Source organism: Falco punctatus, assembly GCF_963210335.1.
Source record: "Falco punctatus genome assembly, chromosome: 1".
Taxonomy (NCBI): Eukaryota; Metazoa; Chordata; class Aves; order Falconiformes; family Falconidae; genus Falco; species Falco punctatus.
The window spans coordinates 101686810-101713163 of record NC_137580.1 but is presented as its reverse complement, the minus strand read 5'-3'; the positions used below and the strand labels follow the sequence as shown (position 1 = coordinate 101713163).

At 47.7% G+C, this 26354-nt stretch overlaps 1 protein-coding gene across 5 annotated transcripts in view; it reads right to left on the bottom strand.

Moving 5' to 3' along the window:
* The window catches only part of CALN1 (calneuron 1), a 158725-nt gene that overhangs the window by 51561 nt on the left and 80810 nt on the right, over window positions 1-26354 (bottom strand). For all 5 annotated transcript variants that reach the window (XM_080398869.1, XM_080398868.1, XM_080398872.1 and 2 more), the window contains 2 exons: window positions 19277-19420; window positions 5132-5244 (listed from right to left, as the gene is read on the bottom strand). In XM_080398869.1, the coding sequence (XP_080254995.1) occupies window positions 5132-5244; window positions 19277-19420 (257 nt within the window). The remainder of the gene's footprint in view (window positions 1-5131; window positions 5245-19276; window positions 19421-26354) is intronic.

The following is a 26354-nucleotide window of genomic DNA, read 5'->3' as shown; positions in this document are numbered from 1 at the left end:
ATTAGCGCTGGCTGAAATGATGTTCCCTGCAGCTTCCATGTGCACACAGTAAAGAGAGAAGGAAAAAAATAGCAGGCAGCACTTTGCCTCTCAAATGATCACCATGGAAAGTATTGACTTTTCAAAATAATCTCATCAGTGCTGCTGGGTACAGAATTTATTCTGCATCTGATGCAGATGCACTCCTGTTGCTTAAGCATTCAGGCTTGTTCTGACTTCAAAAAGCATTTTAGCCAAGACAGAGAAGCTTATTTTAATTAAAAGCCTATAATCCAAGATTATCATTACTTCTGTTCCTGTTGCCTACCCCTAGACACTGGAGATCCTCTACACTGTGTCCTGTGCAAACTATTTAACATTTACAGCTGAGGGTCTTTGCACTTAGAAACAATCTGGCCACAAACTGTAACTGAATATGAAATTCCAGTTTCTCCCCTCTCTTTTCATCCCTCTCTTTGGCTCACAGTGGCTAGGTACAATGGACAGATTTGGAGTCTGTTTGCCAAAAAAAAAAGAGCTAATATTTACTGGTAGCGATATTTGTCTTTTCTGTAATGCACTTGATCTAAATCGCTTTACAGACCTGAATGGCCATGCCTTGGAAATGCCTCAAAACTCACTTGTACAAAACACAGCCCTCGTCGCGTAACTGGAACCAGACTCATATCCCCTAAGCTCTGGAAAAACAAATTCTCATGCCTGAAAACTGATCAGATAGCATCCCTCTGATCATGAAGCAGCCACAGCACCACTGCAAAAACTCTGCTGGACACACTAAAGAAAACCAGCTTCAGGACAATAAGTGCAAGGACCAGCAGGAGCAGCTTAGAGAAGGTGGGCATGGGAAGGTGAGTGATGGGTGGCCACTCTAAAAAATACAGAAGGAAAAAGATGGAAAGGGAAGGGGCGAGACACCCTGCAAGAGACCATGGGAAGTCAAACACCCCTGTGCAGGGCCAGGCTCATCTCCTCCCACCGGCTTTCAGAACAGCATTCAAGAGGTACTCTGAAAATCTCATCTATGCTCTTCTCGTTTTGTTTTGGATAAATACAGACCCTACAGAAGCAGCCAAAGGGGATGCCTGCATCATTGCTGCACGCTTGCCACGGCGGTTCTGCCCCAAACTGGGGAGAATGGGGCTTCACAGGGTGCTTCCAGCCTTCAGACTCCTCCTGACTGTGATCCTGCACACTGAGGACTGGCTAATGGTTACCAGGCAGCTGTGTATTTAATAAAAAAAAATGTCAGGCTGTCTTAAACATTTAAGACAGTTTCAGATGTCTGTGCATGGGCACACGTCACTTCCATTTGCACGCAGCTGGCACAAGGATGAGAAAACCACTTGGAAACAGAGCAGGAGGCACCCAGGGCTGTTCTCCTCAGAGCGGTGCCTGGTGCACGCTGCATCTCACCGGGGAAAGATGGACTTTCTCGGAGATGCAGGAGAGTCCACCCTTCTCAGCTTTCCTGATATCATTGGTCTATACGGGCTTGGCCTGAAATAGTATTTGCAGGGATGATTTTTCCCTCCCTGTAAATACCTCCCGACCCAGTTGAGGGACCACGGAGAGCCATTCTAACTGGAGCAGAACTGATCACTGCTACCTGAGAAAGCAAGAGTCAGCCATCTTAAACACACACCAGTATGAGTCAATTTAAAGCCCATGTGGGAAATCAAGGAGGAAAAATGTATCTGAGACCCTCCATGTCTCTTCAAACTGCCAACGCTCAGGTCTTGGCCAAATCCTGCTTCTCTCAGGCTGACCATTGCTCTTTAGGCATTCCCTATTATTTCAAGCCTGCCTCTTCCATGAATGATCCCTCTCTCTCCTCCCTATTCTTCCACTGCTTCTACCCCCTCCCCACCTCCTGCAGCCCCACCACTGTTGTAAGATCCTTCCCCTCTGCAGCTTTTGCCATCTGGAACCGCCTTCCTGTATCCCACCAACTCACTCCCAGCTTCATCTGCAAATGCATCTCCAGGCCCTCGCCTGTTCCTTTGAAATCCTCTCTCCTTCTGCTGCTGTTTATTATTTAACTCTGTCATTGCATTATTTAAAGCGCTATTAAGGCGTGTTTGGAACAGAGTCTGCACAGAAGTGCCACGGTATAGAAAGCTGGACCCTTGGCAGAAATACTCTGAGAGCCAAAATCGTGACAGTTGGAGGGAAGCTGTTTGGATGGAAGAGGGGAAGGCATGTTCTGGATGCCAACATGAATTTTCTCCCCCCTTGGGTCTGATATAAGATCCTCTTCAAGATGCCTTTTGCTGCCTGCAGCTTTGGGATGAGGTTTCATGGTAGCACCACCTGGCCAGCTGACACCCAGGCAAGTTGTCCCTTCTTGTTCCACCCTCGCTCCCCTTGTCACCAGTCCTTGTGGGCACTATCCCCTCCTTAAAACCGTTCTTTGGAGATGATTGCAGGGGTCAAGTGCTCTATCAGAAACCCAGACTCACCCCTCTCTCCCTGCTGTTCCTTTCCAGCAAATGTGAAAACTGCACATCAAGGGGATATGGGAAACAGCCAAGCCCTGATTCTGAAAAGGGCTTTGTTTCGAATCTGATGTAATCCTACTGGGGATAATGCAGGTAGATATATGCTTTTCTTAAAGACAGGGTGATTTATAGCCCAGCAATCAGCTTGGGTAAAACCAGGGGAATGGGCAACGGGAACCTGTTCCCTGAATGACACGTCCCCATGTGATTTTTTCCTTGCCATTTCTTTGGGAATAAGCAGCAAAATTATTGTATTCTTCGTGAACTCTCCTACCCCAGGAGAAACGAAATGTGAGACAAAGCCTTCTGTTTAAGGGCTTTGTAATCCAGGAAAGTGCTGTGTAGAGATGTTCTTTTACCCTTACAAGTAGAAAACCACAAACATTTTTTTCCAACCCTCTGGAGCACTTGTGCAATTCAGTCAAAGCTTTGCTGCCTGCAGACAGCCCCCACGGCTGTCCCTTCCCACGGTAGGGCCAGGTACCTGAAGTCTCTGCACTCCTGTTACTCATCCTACTGCAGCCTGGAGGGCACAAGCACCATGGTCTCTCCTGCATGAAAGAGCAAGGTGAAAGCCAAGCCCAGGAGTCCTGCTGCTCTAAAACCAGAGCACAGGTCCTCCATTCCTTGCTTCCTCTGAGCAAAGCCACTGCAGGCATTTACATGGGCTGGAGGGTCACTAAATGGCAGCGGGTTAACCTGTGAGCTGAATTTTAGGGAGGGCTCCAGGCTTCTCTGCTTTCCCTTCAAACAGCTCAGCTCATGAACTTCATTTTCCCAATGACTATTTTTGCTTCTTGAACGGCTCTGGTGAGGCCGGTCTTGCCAGGGGTCTGGAAGGCACCGCTGTGGTTTAACCCCAGCTGGCAGCTCAGTACCACGCAGCCGCTTGCTCGTTCCCACCCCAGCAGGATGGGAAGGAGAATCAGCAAAAAGGTAAAACTTGTGGGCTGAGATAAGAACAATTTAGTAATTGAAATAAACCAATATATAGTAATAAAAATAAAACCAACAACAACTATTGTAATGAAGAGGAGAGAGAAGGAGAGAGGAACAAAACCCAAAGGGTAAAAAAAACTCCAAGTGATGCTCACCACCCGCCGACTGATGCCCAGCCAGTCACCCAACAGCAATTGGCAGCCCCCGACCAACTCCCCCCAGTTTATATACTGAGCATGACGTCCCATGGTATGGGATAGCCCTTTGGCTAATTCGAGTCAGCTGTCCTGGCTGTGTCCCCTCCCGATTTCTTCTGCCCCTCCAGCCTCTAGCTGGGAGGGCCTGAGAAACTGTAAAGTCCTGGACTTGGTGTGAACATTACCCAGCAACAACCAAAACCATCAGTGTTTTTGCAATGTTATTTTCATACTAAATCCAAAACACAGCACTGCTCCCACTACTAAGCAAGAAAGTAACTGCATCCCAGCTGAAACCAGGACAGGCACCAGCAGCTCAGTGCAAGGGGACAGTGCTTCCTCCTCTCCCCGTTGCTCTTGTGTTGGGATGCAGCTGGCAAGGTGCAGTGGAGGCAATAAAACATTTGTGACTCTCACAGTCCTGCCCTTCATGGTGTGCATTTAGCTCTCATCCCCCCGTGTATGTTACAGCCCACTGTGGCTCCACCAATGCCAAACTCTTGCTTTGATGACCAAATACTAGAATTCAGATGGAGCTTTCCAGGGCTATTTCTGTCACATGCCAGGAGGCCAGGAACAAGTTTTTAAAAGACTTTTACAAAGCTCCACCCAATTCAGCCTGGACAGTGCTGGAGGGTAGTAAAAGAAGACAGAAACACTTATATCCAGGTTTGACTCTTTTGATTCACATAAACTTGGTAACAGCTAAAGTTTATTAGCAAGCAAAGGCTGTTGGATGATCAATGAAATGAGCAGTAATCTCACAGGAAGCCACTCCTGTAATCCATTGGCAAGAAATGTGCAGCACTGTGTTTGGGGAGAGTTTCAGTCCCCGCTGTAACAGCCTGGACTGTCCTTGCTTTTTCAGGAAGGTCTAATGCTGTTTAAAGTCACATTGCACAGCAGATGTAAGGCAGCTCCTGCTGCCAGACCTGCCTCCCCTCTGATGCCTGAAACCAACCCCCCCAGGGCAACACCTGGGGTAAAACTTGCACTGGCACAACATGATTACCCTCAGCCTCAGACCTGCATTAGCTGCAGAAGCACCGATCAGATGTGACTTGCACGGCATACCTCGCTCTGCTTGGAGCATCTCTGCCACAGCCAAGGGACTTTGAACAGCGGCACATTTCTGAGAGCAGCCAGACAGGTTCAATGTTCCTAAATCAACAGGCTTGTCGAGAAAAATGGTATTCTCTTCCAAAACTGAGTTCCAAAATTCTCCTATACATGTTGCACAAATAGCTGGGTGCTTTGTTGTGGTCGGCTGCATTTCATCCACACTAAGTGCTTTCCCTTCATCCTGCACAGTGCTTAGCTGATAGCAGGTCTCTCCAGCAACACGTGATGGTCGTAAGACAGTACTCAGCAAGATGGACCCCAGTAGCCTTTACATGAGCATTCACGCTTAGCAAAACATCTTGTGCTCCTCAACAAATCAGTTCTAGAAGCTATTGACAGTTGGCTAAAGTTGCATTTGAAAAAATGACCACTTACCTGCCAGAATATGCTGTCTATTGTATTTCCCAGAAAGCCATCTCTGCCTTCCGATGATACCAGCTTAGGTCCCAGAATAGTCATAAATTCATCAAAATCAACCTGGCCATCCCCTGGAATGAAAGAAAAAGATCAATGTTTTCACTGAAGTACCACTTGGTGCCAGTGTCCAACGTGCTGCTCCGGATCTGCTGCACATCGTGGACCCACACATGCCCTGTGACACCTCCTCCATCAACTTCACGGTGCCTACAGACCCAGGTTTCTTGTTATCCCAAAGAATGGCCCATGTTGTGGCATACCCATCCTCAAAAGACAGGACCAGGAGATGCACGAATAGAGATGAACAGGTCATCCTCCAACCCTGGAGAGTTTGTAGGCAAGTCACTTCTCAGAAAAAAAAAAAAAACAACAAAACAGTTTTGGCAGGAGGACAGCAGCCATTAGCACGGCCAGGGCTCTTCCTCTCCACAGAGCTGCCAAACAGCCAGGTCTCTGCAAAGCTTTTACAGGGCCAACCCCATCCTCCAGAGGAAGGGAGTACACGCAGAGGGAAGAGCCAGACCATTGCGAATCCACAAGGCGTTTCATCTCAGCTTTCCATCAGCATCCATCTCTTAAAAGCCCTGTGTGCTCAGCATGCAGAGCAGGCAGTGTAGACACAGCTTCAGTGCCATCAGCAGGAAGAGGAGACTGCTCCTGCCACTAATGAACCGAGCCTACACAGTCCCCAGCCCTTGCAGTATATTGTATGTTTTGTAAATGAGGCACATGGCTGTTTGAAGTCTATCTGAGCATTGTATCAAATGTTACTTTTCCCTCAGAGAACTTCTGTGATGCTTAATGAAAATGGCAAAAAAAGGAAACTCGTGCCTGTTGGAGGATCTTAAAAGTACCTGCTTCTCTGAACAGAGTATTTCAATGTCTATACGCCTCTCCTTCATCTGCCAGTCCATAGACATACCCTTCAACACATTACTGGGCCAATTGATATGGGTGGATGGATATATTAGCCCTCCCTCATGTCTGGAAACAGAACCAGCAACTGTTAAGAGCTTTTGGTTGTTTTTCATTCAAATTCAGTTGGAACTGACTGCATCCACCGCTCCAGGTAGTTGCTGTTGCTAAATTATTAGGTACAAGAAGTGTCTAAAACCATCAGACTAAAGCAGATCAATGCAAGGGCTACTATTAAACTGTCACTATTGACTGCAGTACCTGCAGCAGCCCCGTGTGACAGCTTTACCACATGCACTGCATGCTGCTGCTATCTGTCCTTTTTATTATATTTCATATGCTTGATCTAAGCATATGCACCAATGATTGAAATCTCTCCATGTCCTTATCTTCGCAGAAACACAATGTGAAAATAAGCAGAGTCAAAACGCTTGTTTGCCAGAACAGTGATCTCTATTCACTACGCTCTGCTCATAATTTCAGGAAGACAAGAGTGAATATCCTAGGGGTGAGCCAGTGACGGGGGCTCTGAAAGGGAACCCAGCAGGGGTCCATAGTAGCTTTGATCCTGTAACGTGCAAGAAGACCCCATCCAGCTGCTAAAGTTGCTGACATCTTCAGGGCTCAGCACATGCTGAAAGGCTTTGCAGGGCTGGAGTGGGCTGAGCACTTGCAGAACGGAGCTCATTTCTGGGACAGCTTATTAAGCAGAAAAGGAAAGGGGTGGGCACCCCATCACTTGCAAAGCCATTTTTGTGAAACATTTATGGGCTACAAGAAAATGTGTTTCTTCTCCCCCACGGGAGGCATCAGTTTATGACATCAAGTCGGATTGTATCAGTCACAGCACGCTGGATCATGTTGGGGAAGGTAATGCAAGGTGACAGTGGATTCGGGGCGATCTGCATTGTGGTACATCACTTCAAGGGAAAGGCAGGAACAAGACCATGCACGATGATGCAAATAGGGTTAAAGAAATTAGCCAGATTAGCAAGAAAACAATTTGCATTTTAAAGAGGTTCTAGCACCTACCCGTGCATATATTTGGTCTATCCATACGCAACCCCAAAATATTGAGTTATTCAATCTGATTTCTACAATGTCATTTCATCCACAGAGGAGACGCAGGACATATGAGAGACACATGACTCATGAGAAAGAGGGTGCCAGGACTCCTGGGCTCTGTGTCTGACTCAGAACAAGACTCTGGGCAAACCCTGGCTCATGACTTCCTTGTGCCTTTGCCAGGGATCATAACTAACTTCACAGGGTTTAATTATCTGCATAATTATAGCATTTTCCACAACCTCAGAAGAAAAATGCCATTACAAAATGCATTATCCCCTTATTGACTGCTTTTTCAATTAAAACTGTTAACTAGCAAGGAAACAAGACCCCAAAACATTTTGCTGATAGAAATATCCCTTTTAACATTCATTTTAAGCTGCAGAAAACAAATCTTCCTGCCATCAGGATCTCAGGAGACTGAAGCATCATAATATCAGGAAAGAGAACTCAGAGTTTTGGCTGAAAACTCCTTTTACAGTATTCAACACCCAGGAGAGGAATATTATAAAAAACAATACAGAGGCTCCAAGATGCACCCAGTGCAATTCTGCATGGTGGCAGGGTGAACGTGCATGGGCTTGCTCTCCACAGCCAGGGTGTAACCAGGCAGTGCCCAACAGCCACATCGCCTGTAGGATCTACAAGCACCCAGACCACCCATCAGGTCCTGGGAGCACTTGGCTTGAGATATGTGTTGCGTACAGTCAAAAGATGCCTTCCTCCGCCTCCTCCTCCCCGCCACAGTCACGTACACAGTGCTACAAGCTGATGTGCGATGCACACATCAAGCATCTGTTTGAGGAGCTGCACTGGAGGCAAACACCGCACTCGTCCCCGGCTTCGGCTCCGCTGTGCCTGCAGATGTGCTCCTCGCCTGACAGTGGTTCACGTTCAGAGCAAGCAACGTGCGGCGTATTCAGAAATGAATTGTAGTTGGGTTTAAGGGATGGGAGGAAGCGGTGCATGCTGGAGCATGCGTGCTGTCTACGCTGCTCTCACCTTCCTTGCTCCTTTCCATGAGCCATCCAGCAAGCCCTGAACACACCGCTGTCAGCAGCCATCACAGCCCCCAGTCCCTCGCCATCTCCCTGGCCAATTTATAATGTGTGCAGTGTTCACATCCTGCCCCCACCTTCTGCCTCCAAGCTCACTTTAACTGCTTCAGCAAGAACTCAACACACTGAAGGAAAACAACCTCCTAAGGGCAGACGGGGCACAAGCAGGCGAAAAGCTACAGCCAGGATGGAGCGGGCTGTGCTCCCTGACCAGCAATGATCACAGTGGTTCTCTTCTCCCGGCTCCCACCAGTTACAAATGCAGATGGGGTTTATTAATCCAACAAACTCAACCCACCAGTCCCTGACTGGTGAAGGCACTCACACATTGCAATAGCTTATTTACAAACTGGGAGGTCAGGGAAACCTCGAGGCATGGTGGTGCAGGTCAGCTGGGGCAGGGGAAGACCTGCAGGTGGCACGGTGGGTGAGGGCCAGAGGGGCTCCAGGCAGGATGCGGCCCAGATGACACCCCATCCCCAAGAGACCACCTATCAGCCAAGGGACGGTCACTGCTTCTGTGGGTGATCTTAACAAAACACCAGAGCTGAGCTTAACCCCTGGTTTTAAACCACCTGAAACATTTATTTATTTACTTACGGTTATGCCCTAACATTTTTGTCCCCCATAATTTTTCCTCTCAATCCTGGCATTAATGTCAAGGAGTCAGAAGGGGGTTAGCAATCATGTGGCTGAACCTCGCATGACTAAAACTATGACTCAGAACATTGCTGGCCACATCATCAGAGTCAGATCAGATCTGCTTATCATTACTAGTCTGTTAGCATTGGCTGGGTGCTAAGTGCTTCCAGATACCCACAAAGGTTTGCTCCTTGCAAGACACTGTCTCAGTTCTGACAAAACCCAGGCAAATGTGATAATAAAAAGGAATGGCAAGTAGATGCACTGTCAACAGACCCGGAGCGATCGTGTGAGCCTGGCTCATTGCTCCATCACAGAAAGAGGATGCTGAGGGCACCCAGCAACATCTTTGGGACCTCTGGCAACCTTTCCAGTGTCCAAACACCATGCACAGCCAGCAAAGGGGTCCTGGACCCGTCAAAGTCAACACACACACTGTTCACTCACTGAGGGAAGAAAGACCTTGGGGGTCATTTCACGTTGAAGACCCCCAGCATCAGTTTGCCATGCTGTGAGCTCGGTTTGGCTGCCACCATTCAGCTCCGCAGAGCTACAGCAGGGAATCACTGGGCCCCACATCATGGCTACCACCTGCACACCGAGATGACGGAGCAGCAGCTAAGAGCAACGTGGACCTGAGAAACCAAGCTCTTTCCAGCTCTCCCATACACTGCAGCCCAAGGAAATTTGCTTGGGACCTGACTGCCCCAAGGAAGGGGTGTCTGCACCTCTGAAAAATGTCCATTAGGTCTTCTAAATAAACCAAAGGGATGTAGGAAAAGGAAAAGCACTAATGACTCAGTGTATAGACTGTAGAACCACCACTGCACTCCCAGGGAGCAAACCCTGGGTTGGACATGCATGTTGGGGGGAACCAAAGGAGCCTCCAGCACTTTTGAACGGGGATTTTCTCTCTAAGCTATTTGCCTTCAGCACCACCAATTCATTCATATTGGGACTCTGCTCCCAGATCCCTGGGCCAAAGAAGTTTCAAACTGCTATCAAGTCGCTCTTGCTGGAGGTGAGGCGCTGCACTGGTGTATAAGAGCTGAGCACAGAAAATCACAGCCCTCTCTCTAGGCTGATGGGCTTTCATCTCCAGCCCAAGGATTTCATCTTCCCTCAGCCCCCTTGACTTTACCAAAGGGGAGAAGGGAAGGCTGTATTTGCTGGAGGATATTAAGCAGGAAAGATGCAAGCGTTTGAGGGCAGGCAGAGCTCTGCAGTCACCTTGTCAGGGCACCAAGGATTGCAACCGCAGCACGAGATACCTCCAGCTGCACTCTTACACCCAGCCTGAGCCTCATCCTGCCTTTCTGCTGGTACATTTGCCCTCACCCCACAAGATCCACTGTCAGTGGTTTGCCCAGGTTGGATGCCAGGCAGGGAGAGTGCAGCAGACCACCCCCAACCCACACAGCATCTGGAAGAGGAGAGGGGGATCGGGCTGAGCTGGGATGGCAAATCCCCATGTCTCAGGTAATAGCAGGCTGTGTGTGGGCTCTTGCAAAGTCTCCTGTCAGAGCTCTTCTCCTTTGAAGAAATAATTAAATGCTCAGAGGAGCAGCAGTGTGAACGCATCTCACCCTCCAACCCATGGGAGAGCCCTGACCCTCAGCCTTCAGTCGACCGCTGTCTGTCCAAAAGTCTCCCACCGGAGCAGCTCCCTTGGAGGATGTAATTAAATATTCATCGGGCTGGAGAAAGACAGAGCAGGAGAGGAAAAGAGAGGGGGGAAATGTGCATGGATTGTATTGCCTACACCCAAGGGCAGAACAGAGACTTACACCTGGTTTCCAGAGCCTTGTGCTTTAAGCTAGGCACCTGGCTAATCCGGCCTGACTGCTTCCTAAATAACCCTTTTCCCTGGCCAGTCTCAGGATAATCGGGTTCCCCCTCCTCCTTAAAAGTTTCTTGTCATGGCACTAAAATGAGGCACACATTTAAACAGAGACAAGGAGCTGCTGTGTGTAGACTGCTAAGTATTCATGCTTTTTTTTCCTCGAGTTTGACCTCCAGAGTGCAGCTAGGTGATATATTTAAAGTTAATGAGCTAGTCTTTTGCAGCTTGGGTCCCAGGCGCACACAACACTTCTGTTTATTTTTATTCTCTTAATAGCTAGCTGCAGTGACTCTGTCCCAGTCTGTGTCATTGTGCCCATAAAGTAACCTGTGCAGTAATAATACAGTCTGGTGCAGGCTGTTGCTGTTGTGTCTTGAAGTGAAGCAGAGGATGTGCACAGAAAAGCTCCAGCCACAGATATTTCCCAGACGAGTATTTCAGTTTTTAGAGATTTTAAGGTCAGAGGAGAACAGCCTGATTGCCAGCCTCACCCTTTCCCCAGCACGACCCAGAGACATTCTGCCTAATTACAGCCTCAATCCATAACTTCAACGACAGCTAGGGAAAGTCTTTCATAAAACTTTCAACTTTGAGAACAGTTTTAATCACAGACATCCATGAAATTGGCTGAAATGAAGAGATAACGCTCCACTGCGATGCTGACACAGCTCTTTTGCAGTGGGGAAACTGAGGCACAGAGCATCCCCTTCCCAAAGGTTACCAGAAAGGAGGCTGCCAGCAGAGCTGGGTGCCAGACCTCCCCCACCTGCCTACATGGTGATGCACAGGCACAGAACGTGCAACCAGTCCCCAGGGTGGAGAAGGGTGACAATAAGCTTCTTCTATTTCCAAAGACTCCTGTTTCATTCCTTTGGGAGTTTCTGCCCCAGAGCCATCTGCAGAACTTCTCTGATATTCTCTAACAAGGCATATATGCAAAAAATTTAATTTCTCATTTCTCTTGCTCCTTGGGAACAAGTGGGGACATACCCGTCAGCTACTCTTCTACTGTTCACCAGCTCTGCCACACATCCCACAGCTTTAGAGATTTAGAGGAAAAACTTCACTGGAGCTGAAGGAAAGGGTGAAACATCTCCACTGGAGCCCAGCCTGTCCCTTAGGGGCACCCCCATGTTCTGCAGTTTTAGGAGCGGCTGTGCGGAGCTGGCTGCTCTGGCTCAATGACAGCTACACATAAAAGATTAGCAAATTGTACAGACACATGATCCTGGAGGAGGAAATTTCCATGGGGTCTGAAAGGCTCGGAGCCCAGAAAGACAGAACGGGAGGTGCATCCATCCGACACCGAGAAAAGGATGTTGAGAGTTACTCATTTTGACAGCCTTTGGCTCATCTTGCAAGGAAGAGGAAATGGCTGCAGAGGACTTGTTTGCTTCCCTATTAAAAAAAATAATAATAATAAAAAAAATCTATTAAGTGCCCATGTTTGCCCAGGGGGAGCCTGTCCAGGAGCTGACATGCGAGACAGTGATTGAAGAGGACCGGGGGCTCTGCCTCTGCGGCGCCCGGCGTGGCGTGTCCCGTGCTCCACCACAAGCACTAGAACAAGCAGTATGCTGCTAGCGCTTGGCTAGAAGACAAGTCCAACAAAAACAGTGACTGCAGTAAAACAAACAAACAAAAAATCCATCAGACACCTGCCAAGCAGTGTGCTGGCTTCACTCCTGCCCTGGGAAGCTGCAGGATGCCCCTGTCACCGTCCCTGGGACCAGCTGTCCTGCAGGCAGGGCAGTGCAGAGCCTGCGGAGTGTGGTATCCCTCCAGCGTGGCCACTGCAAGCCCCCCACCGCCCCATCCCCTCCAACCCGCATCCCCTGGGATCATCTCCCTCTGCAAAGGCACCTGGCACCTAAAAACAACAGGGCTCATTTTGTAGGTCTTCACAGAACCCTCGCATCTTGCAAGTTGCCACCAGTAGATCCCTTTGTGAAATGGATCGAGAAGAGGAAAATCATGTCCCGACTAACCAGGACTTTAATTATTTTTGCTCCCCAGGAATAGCAGGAGAGCTCTGCGTGCATGTGGCAGCCATCAGACAGTTTGGCACAACTTTGAGACAACCAGCGAGTCACAGGCTTATTAAAACAGAGGGATAGATGTGCTGCCTGTGGCATATGCATTCTGTGAAACCAAAATCAGAATACCAGGAATATTGCATTTTAAGGAAAAAATAAAATTAAACAAGGATGCAAAGAAATTACAAGGCATGCCTGCATGAGACGGATCACAGGTCGCGTGCTGTGTTCTGCAGAGGACTCTGCCCTGTTGGAGCACGGGGTGGACAGGCTGCAGGGAGGGAACTGCAATTGCACTTCTTGTCCCGTCTAATCAACACGGCTGCACGTAGCCATCCAGGCACGGCACTGAAGACAGAATTTGATATCAGTTATGAGCCTCTTCCTGGTACTGAGCTGTACATCTGACTAGCTTCACCAGCAACAATAATTACTCTTCATTCTTTGCAGTGAGAGCACATAATATGATAATCTCCATTTTACAAATCAGAGCAGACACGAAGAAAGTGGCCTCTATAAATAAAGACAAGTCTCATCAAATCCATCTCACTGACCAAGCTTCTCAGCTCAGCAACGCACTTTAAAAGACAACCACGCTGAAATGTTTCTAAATAATTTCTCACACATAAAAGTCAGAGGCCTCTGAGTACAGAGGACAAACCCAAAGTCTGCAACAACCTGTTCGTGCTTTTCCTATTAACTTCGCATTTTAAACACAGAATCTGTTGCTGGCTTGCCTCCTGCAGCCTGGGCTATTTTACACAAGTTTACGTTGAAACACAAGGAATTACCCATGGCAGTAAAGGGAGTGGGGACACACACGTGACACCAAAGGAGAGGGAGAGACAAAAAAAAGGGAGAAAATGTTTTCAGCTTGTGAATGCCACTGTTGTCCCACACAGGGCAGCAGCACAGACTGGTCGGGACAGAAGCAAACATTTAGCCATGCAACATCTAAAAGAGTAAGGAACTCACCTTCTGCAGGCCACAGGGGAAAGCTCAGCACTTAATTTTTAGAAGAGATTTATTCTCTCTCCAGCTCTCCCAGGCCAGCTCCTTCAGTCGCTGCCATCCCTGTGACACAGCGTATGTGCTCCAGCCAGCGGAGCACCCACCTCTGGTTTCCCTTCCCTCACATGGGGAAGCAAGTGCAAGCAAACCAAAGCATCATCCACGTAAAACCCTGATCCGACAGCCACGGCGGCTGGAGAACTGGCTGGTAGGGAGACAGTGTACTGACACCATCGTCTGACGCCACGCCGCTGTGTCCCTGTTGTTTATTGCCCTTGCAAAGGGGATCACGGAGAGTGTGTGGATGTCTTGCTGTACGGGGCAGCACCTGAGCAGCACAACTTCTGCAGATCAAGCGTAAGACAATAAACCTGCAGAATTGCAACTGGATGAACCTTGGAAGGGCCACCTGGGAGAGCTGCATGTCACCAAAATCTTTTTTTGCCAGGCTCACCGTGAATAGCTTACTGTCTCTCCCCCCCTCTCCCCTGCCTTCAGTTCCCTCATGCCCTGCAAAGCCACTTGGGAATAAGCAGAATTTTAAATTGGGATTTCTTTCCCCTGTTTTTTATTTCTCATAAGGATGTCATAGCTGTATTTTCGCTACTGCTGCAGATGCACCACATTAATGTGATAAAAGGTAACAGGTAGCTCACTTGTCTGCTGATGAAACCAGCTTATCTTTCACTTGGTCAAAGTATTTCCTATTAGTACTATAATAAACAATTTGACACATTGGTGTTTTTTTCCCCTCTTGTGTTAGCCTGAAGTTATTTTTCCAGGGTACTGGAAACCAGCTGCTCCTCTAATTAGTACACTGAGTGCTTATTTTATTCCTCAGATAAAAGTGTCTTACGTTATAACGAAACAGTTTGACACTTAAGTCACACATTAATCTATTTTATTGCGAAAGTCTGCTTAAAAAGTAGGCATCCCAGATAAGGCAACACATTTCATGTGCCATTTCTCTGCATTTTTATTAGCATTACTGCCAATTGGAAGAATTTACAAATAATTTCTTTTCCAGTACATAAATATATAAAATATTTTACTTTCCACATACTGGCAGAACATTTCAGGTCATTCTCCAGATTGCAGGCAGAAATGTACGCAGCTCTCATAGTCTGCAGTGTTTATGTTTATGCAATACCTATGTCTAAGAATAAAGTAAATCAAGGGTATAAATTAAGGGTAAGAGTTGACCTCTATCTCCAGACCAAAAGCAAACAGTATGTCCCTATAAGGCACAGCACACTGGACAGATGCCCAGTTATACTGAACAACCTTCTGCTGGCATACAGTCACGCACCACTTCTATCAAGATGTAAGCAAACCTTTGGCCTAACGTGAATCTCCTTCTCTGACATGTGACAGAACCACCCCTCCTCACCTCCCTTCCCCAAAAGATGCATTTTTGCACAGAAGATCCCTTCTCCTTCTCTTTTACTTTGTGCTTTCATCTCCCCTATCACAGCAATGCCATAGCATCTTCCAGGAGTTCATAAAAGGGTGTTTCTGATGATGTATAAGATTTCTCTTGAGACCATGAAATATTTCAAGTAGATTCTCATTTTTCTCCCTAATTCAGTCTTTATGCCAACTGTGATATTTCCCCCCGTGGTAGCTGTGTTCCTTTTCACCTGCGTGAAGCACGCCTTGCAGAACATCAAAAAGACTTAGAGGAAAAGATTGAGAAGGCATTTGTAGGAAATGCAGTGGATACTCCAGCCTCTGATGCTCACCTTCCTTCCGTGAGGACTGGCAAGAATTAGATATTCAATAGAAATAAGTGCATTGAGTAAAGCCATGCTAAGGAGCCAAATGTAGCTGGGATGTGGTCCTTCACAGGGCTGTGGTGTGTCCTCAGGACAAGGCATGGCCAAGGCTGAGGGCTTCCCATGTGCCACCGCCAGGTCCCACTACTCATCCCCTGTCCCAGCACGGGCACAAAACATCTCCTGGCCTAAACTTGCCTCAGCTGTTGGGGTAAAAAAAGCCAAGTCAATGTGCAGCTATGCGGTAGCCTCTTGGGAAGATTTGGCAGTCATCTCCGGGGATGGAAAGCTGTTTTTTGATGCTTCTTAATACAGGATTTGCTGTGAGTTAGCATTTGTCTGTACACAGGAAAATACATCTTGCTCTGTTTGTCAGGCCCAAGCCATCCTGGGGTCCCCTTTTACTGTTCCTTGGCTAAACTTCTCTCCCTCTTCCCCAGCCCTGCAGCAGCTTTGCTGTGCCATGGCACCAAAACCCAGCAGATAAGTAATTCAAGCCTCTCCATGTGCCATGGGTTTCACGGATGGGACAACCTGCATCCTTGTGATCCAAACAGGCAGGAGTCCCCTCCTGCTGCTCCAAGCCCTGGAGGACATTTGGAAGCTCTTGAGCATTCTCAGCATCACCCCAGAACATTCTCTGTGGGCAAACCCACCTGCTGCATTCATTCCCACCCTGCCAATGCCAGGGCTGCTGGCATGTCGCCAGTGAAGGAAGGCTGATGGTAGCACTCAAGAGCCATGGAGGCATTAACAGCGATATGACACCTGTGAAGAATTCTTGGGTAAAATCCAACCTGTGCAATTGCCATTTTCACTGAAGTTCAAGCTGCATTTTCTAACTAAATACATTTTGCCTTCAAATGTACTGAATTATGAAATGCGCCCTTATTTCTGCTCTGATGTGGGGGCTCCCTGTGTGCTGCTGACCAGCATCTCACCACAGCTCCAGAAACTGTCCTTGGGCATCTCTGGGGTTCATCCCTGCATTATTCACTGAGCTCAGTGAGATCCTTTGTGGCAGAAGGTGACATACAGGTGTGAAATGCTCTTGTCATTACAGCTTTTGCTCAGCCACTAAACCACTCTAGCATACATTGCACATGCTCCTCTTAAAGCATATTTTGTCCAACCTAGCAATCCTGCTCCTGAAGCACGAATGTCTCCTCAGTCTGACCTAGACAGGGCTGAGCCTCTCTCCGTATCCCTACGGAAAACAGGGTTTGCAATCAAAACCATCCAGCTCCAGTTGTTCATTATTTGAAGCCCAGTTAAACAAGCCATGGCAGATAGGGCTACTCTGCCGTCCTGCAACGCGAATGCACTCCCAAGGTAATTTCTGATGAAAACTGCATGTTTGCACTAGGTCTGTTCAGGCTGGTTCAGATTAAATATAAACCACTGCCAATTTTATTAGCTCATTATTAGCAGACACTGGCAGCAGCCTTGTGTGGAGGAACGGACGTCTGGCTACGCTACCCACTGTCACATCATAATTCATGTCAGGTGCCAGGAGATGCGCAGGAGGATTACCACCTCCCCCCGGCTTCCCTGACCATGGGGACCCCTCCTTGAACGTGACCTTTCATCTAGCCGAGCCTCCCACCCACCTGCTGCTGAGCCAAAGCCTTGGAAAAACTCGGCAACCCTGCACAGGAGTATGTGGGAAGGAGGGTAAAGCTGTGCCTGGGAGCGCAGGGGACATCCCCGGGAGCTCACTGGGTTCAAGCTCTGCTACCAAATGATGCCCATGCCCAGTGGGAGAGGAAGGAGGAAGCTATTGCTGGTTCTCACTATATATTTCAAGTTAAAGCCCAGAAAAAGATTAAGACAATCCATCGGAGAAAAAGTAGCCATAAGCCATGTAACATTAATTCAAGCCATATAGCATTAATTCAATTTGCAGGCAAGGCAAATCTTTCACATAATATTCCTCTGTTTGCTCAGTGCCTAAGGAATTTCCCATTACCCCATCTGTTTTTTAATGTATGGCCCATTTGACCTTCATATAGCACAGTCTTGTGTCCAGACCCCATACCCTCTGCTCAAAATACTGCAACAACAGCTGAGACATGAGAACAATAAAAACACCCAGTACAACCAGACTATATCTTTGGAGCTGTTGGAACTGTTGAGATGGAAGAGATGGAAGATCACCTCTCATCTCTCCGGAGAACACATTGAGCTTTCTGAAAAGTTTCAAACAGGAATTTAACACCTTCCATCTGCAGCCCATTACTCTACATTTTAACTCCACCTCTCCGATTACAGGTCCCTGTGCACTAGGAGTGTATACGAAAGGGTGCCAAACTCTCGCGTCTGTGAGACCAAGAGTCAGGGAATAACTGGAGATGAATCAAAACTGGAAGCCAAGTCCACAGCACTCTTTTTCCAAAAAAGTGCAGAGTTTCAGTAAAAGACCCTATGAATTGGCACAATGCTGAGTCTGGCTTTTGCAAAACCTAAAGAGAAATCACCTGGTCTGCTAGGAAAGGCCAGCAGAACATAACAAGGTGCAAACAATAATTTTTGGAGAAAATGCTTTTCAAAGTGATGGATTTTTTTTTCTTTTCTTTTCTTTTAGGAATGAGATCATTTCAACAACTGATCTTCTCTCTCTGCCAGGTTTTGCACTACGCTGTCTCCCTGTCTAATGGAGGTGCTGAGCACCCTCGAGCAGGCTGACAGCCTCTTCCCCACTTCCCCTGGCCTGCTGAATGCAGCTGTACTGTGCATCTCAGGGGGGCATGCGGCTCGGATATCCCAGGGAGGTAAGGGGGCTTCACTCCCACTGTCACCATCTCCCATGGTCTCTGCTTTCAGCTCTGCATCTCCCCAAGGATGCTGGCCTCACACTGGCTTGCCAAGCATTCTGCTTCAGACCAGGGCTGCATCCAGCCCTCTGGTTTGGCATGATTTCATCTAACTTTGCACAGTGTTTCCACCCTGCTGCGGCCGCCTGCAGAAGGGTGGGAGAAGGTTGGATCTGCACCACAGCTTCCCTGTGCATTTCAGGCATCAGGAAAGTCTCCCTTCCTGCTCTGACCAAGGACATTGTAAAGACAACCCGCTCATTGTGATCAGCTCTGATTGTAGCTTTGCAGCAGTTAAACAGTCTTCTCTGGCTCCAGCATCCTGATGCTGCATTTCTCTCTTACCATTAATGGTGGGTTCTGTTTCTTTTATTACCTTTTAGTAATTGTTTGATGAGCTCTCACAGCAGGACTTTGCTCAAAATTATTCCACCCTTCTAAACTTCTTCAAAAAACATCAAAACTTCAGCACAACACAGCACATCTCCCATCTGCAGCATCTTTTACTCACAGGGAGCAGTGAGACCACAGGACCAGGCAGCTCTGCTTGGTTGGGTGCTCAGGTCATCTCCCAGCATCACTGGGCCAGGTGCTGCCCAGGAATGCAAAGAGAAAGGTTACAACAGTCTTGCAAAAGGCTGTTTGCAACCTTGCAGAGAAAGGTTGCAAGAGCTGATCTGTCTTCCCCCAGCTGTACCAGTTGGCCAAATAAAAGATGCTCCATATCCCTTGCATGGGTCACCTGAGAAACAAGTTTATCTAGAGGAGGTTGACAGCTCACTGTTGTCTGCCCTTTCCTTGCTGTGCTGAAAGGCAAGATTCCACAGTTTCCTTTCCAGACCTTCTTGGTGACCATAAATTATTTGAGGCAAAAACATGGGCTGCAATGCACTGGGAAAGCCCCCTTCCACCAGTAACGGAGAAGAACCAACTGTAAGGACTTACCATCCATGTCAAGGCGTTGCATGATAATTGCCAGCTCCACCTCACTGGGCATATATCCCAAGGACCGCATTGCCATGCCCAGCTCCTGCTTGGATATAAAGCCATTCCCATCCCTGTCGAGCACCCGGAAAGCTTCACGGATTTCTGTAAATGAGAGGGAAAAAGAGAGGAGTTGTTATGGTGGAGGACTCCCTGGTCAATATATCTGCACATATGGCACACAGAAGCAGCATATATTGCCTTTTTTAATGCTAACAATGCATATTTGATCATTTCAAGTCAGTGCAATCATGATACATTCATACACATGTGAGTATTTGTGCGTGCGCAGTCATGCATGCACACCTCCGTATGCAGTTAGATACATACAATGACATCCACACTCATGCTGCTGATTTTCTGTGCTAAGTATCGTTGCAAAATTATTTATTCACTACACACTGAACTCCATTCCTTTCTGCAGCATCCTCCCTGGGCTGCTGTGGGTGAACCATCCTGATCTACAGGAAAGTCTCCCTGCATACGGCTGCGCAGCAAACGTCAGCCCCAGGGGCTTCCCCAGCAGCCCTTCTCCAAGCCCCTCAGTATGTCTGCAAGGCAGATTTACTTTGTGTCACACAAGGAGACCGAGTTCTAACTTTCTTCAGGCAAACTACGTGGACAGGATCAGCTGGGTGCTGACTGCCTCCTCGTCAGGGTGCAGAGCTCTGCAGCCAAAGCCTGCATGTGCATGTTCTCCCTTGCCTGATAAATACAGATGTAGATCTTTTAAACCCTACCCGGACAATTTCCATCTCTCATTCCTCTTCACAGCTTTTCTCTAATTTATAACTGTTTTACAGCAATAAACAGCACCAGATCAATAAAAACACTGACGGCATCAAAGAAATCACTTCCATCATTCTTCCTCAGCTGGCTCGGCTTCTGACATCTGACTGTTTTGTTATTTAATTCTGGCGTATCCCCCTCCAGCCTTTACCAGCCCTCCACTCTGCAGCACGCCGAGGGACCCCGCGCATTCACCAGCCCGACGGCTCGACACGTTCCACGCTCCTCACAGACCTCTCAGCTTGAAGCCCCACCACCAAGCTTCCCAGATCCGGCTGTGGCAGGTGCCAGAGAAATTTTAAAAGTTTCAGCCAGCTGGGAGCCTGTTCACTTGAAAGGATTTGGGTGGAGGTGGGGAGAGAAGGATGCTGATTTCCTATGTCTGGTTAAACATCCTTCGCCCCGTGCTGCGGAGAGGCAAACACAGGATGCTTTATCATCTCCCTTTGGGAATGAGGGTATATGAAAAACCAGCATGCTGGGGCCCGCTGCAACTTTGCTCAGAGGAGTTTAATCTTCATGAGAAAGTGTTTCATTGGAGAAGTGGGAAGGAAAACTCAACAGGGTTTTTTGGGGGGAAACACACACACACACACACACACACACACATACCGCTAAGTAAAAAAACACTAAATGAAAGTGCACTAATTAAAGTACTCTATTCTCTATCAGGAAACAGAGTAGATGGGAAAAGTTTGGCCATCCCTAGGTAGTTCAGGCATTAAGCCTCAGACAAGAAAACATTCTCGGTCCTGCCATGGGCTGCCAGTGTGTCACCCCCCTCTGCCCCCTGCTCCTCAAGTGTTGGGGGGCACCAGGCACCTGTGGTGGGGTGACATGAAAGGCAACAGATGGTCCTTGGTCCTCCCGGGAAAGAGCCAGGAGCATCATAACCCACCAGGAAATGGTCTTAGTGACGTCTTTGCTAACAGGTTATTTAAAGCTTTACAACTCAAAGGCTGCATCTAAATCACCTCACATCAAAGTTCACCACCTCCCTCGACAGCACCGGTGCGTTAGCGAAGTCTGCTCCAATTTCCATGTGCTGCTTTCTGCCGTGTGTAATACCCTGGTGATGTGCCAGGGCCAGGGCACCTCTGTGACCTACTGCTTCATCTTCACCACAGCTCTGGTTATCATAATGAGATACAATCAATTTTTAATCCAGCCAAAGAGCCCACTGATGCAAAAAGGGAAGATCCTATTAATTCCAATGAATATTGGACCAGATCTGTAACACCTACAGTGTGGGTTCAGGTATGCATCAACTATGGCTTCTTTAAACTTAAATGCTTCGCTTTGTCTCCCTGCCAGGTCAGGCTGGTGTAAGCTTGGTGATATGAAATGATGGTGAGGCTGTTCAAAGCAAGCTCGACTCGGCGTACTGGTACATAATGCAAAGAGCCTTTGGAGTAGGAATAAATCCCATTAAACACTGCCAGCTGTAGTGAAATCTATTTTCATATGCTGTGCTGAAAGCTAAAGCACAGTAAATATTACATCAAAATCAATTAATTTTAAAATAAACTTTTGACAGCTGAAGACGAAAGAACTAAATATATTGCAGGGAGCTGAGAAAGTATTTTAGAAAATAAAATATGACTCTACCTTCAGAGAAGTTTACACGTGAGTTGGGCTGATCCAAATTACATTAACAAATCATGTCTGTACAGGGGCTGCACTGTAGGATATCTGAATGCCAACACCTAGTGAGGATCCTCTCCAGATATGCTGATTCCAGAAGGTGCATTTAACAGCACTGCAACCGACCAGAGGAGGAAACCCACCCGTTTGGGGTCCAGCTCTATTCCATACCGCTCCGAAACTTGAACTTTTGACCAAACCTGGAACATCCTTCACACATCATCTCCTGACACCAAATGGAGCTTTTCTCACTCATCACTCTATAAATACCACTTGTGCAGAGGTATATTTGAAGAGCTATTTATAGGTTGAACACACCGTACACGAAGCAGCTACGACCTCAGTCAGTGCCTCTTCTTTATCTTTACATGTAACACCACCTGCTTATCAGCTTTGCTTTATAGTGATCCTTTCTCCTCCGATGTACTTGTGGATGCTGTCCTGCACAGCACCCAAAGTATGAGCCACAGGCCTGAGCATCCTTCTCAAAATGCAGCCCCACCAGCTCTCCCTGAAAACACTATCGAAAAGCCAGTCCCAAATAGTGGTCCATGAACCTGTGGCACCCTGGTTGGCCCTCAGCTTTATTTCCAGCTGTTAAATTTCACTACCCAAAGCTAAAAATACATCAGCACTTTCCCCATATGACTCTCCTAAAGAAGTCGCCATGGCAACTGATGCTCCTGGCTCAGAACTGGGAGCGGACGTGGTCCATCACGTAAATCTCTCAATAAAGACATTTCTGGGGCTTGGGAGAAACTTTGAGACCTCCTCCATTTCAGCTGGAAGCTGCTCTGCATAGGGATGTTTTACCCTGATTGAGAAAAGCAAAGCCCTGCTTTGTCTTTGAAAGGAAGAGTAAAGATCGGAGGGGAGCGGGTGCCCCTGTGATGCCGTCCCAGCAGCTGCCCTTCCCCTCACCCAGCCTGCATGGCAGCAGAGCCTCTGCACCCAGCCAAGCACATATACCTGATGACACCTTCCTTGGGTTAGCAAACACTAATATTTATTCCCTTTTCCACCATATAGTATCTTCTTTCAAACGTAGGCAGTTGAAACAGAACTATATTAGAGGATTAAAGGGAAAAAAGAAGAGAAAACACAGAAAGATTTAGAGAGCAGAAAGTAGTTTGTTTTGCTGGTGATGGTGCTGGCCTGAGCCTCAGGAAACATCACTTCTTCACAGGGAGCCCAGGCTAGGACCTGAGTGCTCTTCTCTGTGTCTCAGTTTCTCCAGACCGTGGGAGCAGCGATGCTGCTCCGTTCTACAAGCTGATTTCAGCATCAACGTGCTCACCCGACAGCCAGTGACTATTAGCAGCACTGAGCCATCCCACTCCCAGAATTAATTCATACAGTACCTGCAAGTAATGCTGCTGCAGAGAAAAAGACTTTGTCAGATGGACCATACCTGATGCTTAACGCTGACCATCATTCAAATCAACGAAGGGAGAGAAGGGATCAGCATCAGGCCCCATCCTAACTAACATGTTCATTAACGATCTCAAAGAGGGAGTGGCCACAACATTAATTCCCAAACGATACAAGGCTGGAAAGAATTGCTGGGACAAAAAGCATCAAAACTTCATCACAACACAGCACATCTCCCATCTGCAGCATCTTTTACTCACAGGGAGCAGTGAGACCACAGGACTAGGCAGCTCTGCTTGGTTGGGTGCTCAGGTCATCTCCCAGCATCACTGGGCCAAGTGCTGCCCAGGAATGTGAAGAGAAAGGTTACAACAGCCTTGCAAAAGGCCAGCAAGGAGGAAGGAGCACTGGGCTTGGGAGCAGAAGGGCCCTTGCCTGAGAGCCAGCGGGGCCAAGGCAGGCATGGTGAGCTGGGTCTGGTGGCACATTTCTCAGGGAAGTTCAGCCTGATGCTTTTCCCCAGGTGAGGATTCATGTTCTGTGGAACTGAGAGCACAGCACTCACTTCTCAGAGTCATTTGAGCATTCAGAAGCTGCGCATGGGGCCAGGTTGCTTTTAACTCATTCCCCCTCTTTCCTCCCATTTAACAGCCGCACCTTCCAGCTTCCCTAGTACGGATCCGGTTACCCCCACTCTCCTCTGGGACGAAAGAAAGGAAGAATCAGGGAAAAGGATGATTTTTTTTTTCATTACCTTTCTGAAGGGCACAAGCAGGACCGCTGTCAGAGTTGGACCTGCCACCCAGCCCAGCAAGTCATTAACCCTCTCCATCGGCATTCAGCAAAGGCATGCTCACCCACCCGCTGCCAGCACGCCCGCTCCAGCCCTTCCCTTCAAACGCCGCGCCGCTCTGCTGCCTGCCCAGGGCAAGCCTTGTGCTCCCTGCCCCAGCTCATCCCTTCACAGTGTTCAGTAGCAGGTTTATTTACAGATTATTTCCCTCTGACTGGTAACTAGAGGCAACCATCATTATTTTTGTTTTGCTTCCTGAATAACAATGATTTGCGGTTCTCAGGGAAATAAAATCAGCTTGAGCCATCGGTGCCCAGTAGCTACCCTCGGGCGCGGCAGATGGTTTCAGGTTATTTCACAGGGTATAAATATCACCATAATAAACTTTGTAATTACACTGTAACTACCACACCCTAAGTGCCCAGTAATTACAATCAGAGTCCTATATGGTTATTTTCATCAGTATGATAAGAGAAGAAATACCACCACCCGAAATCTTGCAAGTCATCTCATTCACTTAATTGCAGGTTTGGGCAGCAAAGTACAAACTGAATGATCTAAAAGCTGCAAATAGCACGTCCTTGAGTGAACTGTTAAGTGAGTCTCGTAACTACTATGTCTGTTTAAAAAAAATGGAAATTTCCATCCTTCCATCTGCTATTCTTACGCTTGTTTTTTTTTCTCTGCAAATTGCAACAAAGTGTCAAAATAACTACATTTTTCATCTAATGGAAACGCCCCCCCCCAACATATTCCAATTGAAAGTGTCAAAATATTTCACTTGGTTATTCTCAATCTCAGAAAAACAGTTTAGCATCCCCAGATCAAACTTTCACTGCAACCTGGAGCTGCAATCTACCTGAATGGCTGCAGCATCTCGCCGAGGCTCAGGCACCACGTCCTGGACGTCAGCATCCCCAAAAACACGCAGGTATCGAGGCTGCCACTGGAAATGGGGCATAAACACCCGGGTTTAATAGTAGCCTCAGTGCTATAGCAGCTCAGATAAACACAATTATGTCGACTGGGCAAAGCAAACCAGTGCTAGTCAACTTGGCAAAGTATCTCAGATCAGAAAGGTCTGCCTCAAAACTAAGTGCCTTGTCTTGTTTTCCCTTAGAGGGACTTCTTCATACAGAATTTGGCAGATCGTATTTTTTTCCTTCCCCAAGAAATAATGATTTGTGGAAATGACATTTCCTGTGGTTATGCTCCCAAACACATCTAACACTTGCCAAGTAACCTGCGGGAACACCCCGTTGCCATATAAATGCACAACATAAAGGCTATCCGCTGCTACTAGATACTCTTTTAAGTGGAAGCTTTTAGAGCAAGCAACGGGGGCTGGATTGGGAGTAATTGAGGATACTTACTCCAAGGGCAGGCTGGTGTGGACAGCAGCACTCAGACTCCTTCACACAAGGCTGCTCTGTAAATGCAGCTGCATCCCTTCTGCAGGCGCCGCATGCTGAGCAACGTGTGATTGCACGAGCCCTGCAGCACCACACAGACCCAGCCGGGAAGCATGGTGCCGAAAGCCAGCTGTCAGAAGAATTCGGCAAAATGGCAACCTCCACTTTTCCCTATAAATTTCCCTACCGTGGCCAGAATTTCATCCAGGAGACAAGCAGGGCTCCCCTTTGGCTCCTCCCGATGCCAACAGAAGGATGGATGTGGTTGAAGATGCTGTGCTGTGGCCCTTGCCATTAAATAATGCAGAATAATCAAGTCTCCGGTGCCTGAGAAAGGTACAGGGTGGTGCTGAATGGTGAGAAATGAACTCAGAATGAAAGAAGTGAGGAGGAGCTCAGAGAGGATGCAAATGGCCGGGCTGTCAGGTGAGAGAAGAGCAGGGCTGGGATAATGGAGGTGCTTTGATTTCCACCTATGATGCACTGAGGAGGGCAGGAAGATGGAGGGGATGTCCCAGGGACAGAGGAAAGCTATTTCAGGTGAAGAGCAATATTGGTCTAAGAACAAATGGATATGAGCAAATTTGTCCTGACAATTAGAAGGAAGTTTCATGGGCGAGCAACAACTGCAGCATTCCAAAATGGAGTTTCACCCATTCTGGGCAGCTTCGGTTTCTGTGACCAAGTCATCTCTAGCAGTAGGAACCAGCTTTAGGGACCTCTTCCAGACCATGCCCCTGCTTCTTAGCATCCTAAGAAAATTTTTACTCCAGGTATACCAGCACACACTGCAGCAGTCAGCATGACACCAAGGTGATTTCATTCTTACATGAGGGATCATGCACTGAGGTTCATCATCTGTCAAACCCTGTTGAAAACTTTGCTCAGATTTCTGGTCCTCTTGCTGTATTCCTGTATCCTTCGCTCTGTGGTTCCACTCTTTCAACAAAATGGCTCATAACATGGGTCTTTTTTTGAGCATCCACAATCAAACAAGCCATTATAAATAGCAGCATTAGGATGGGTGTTG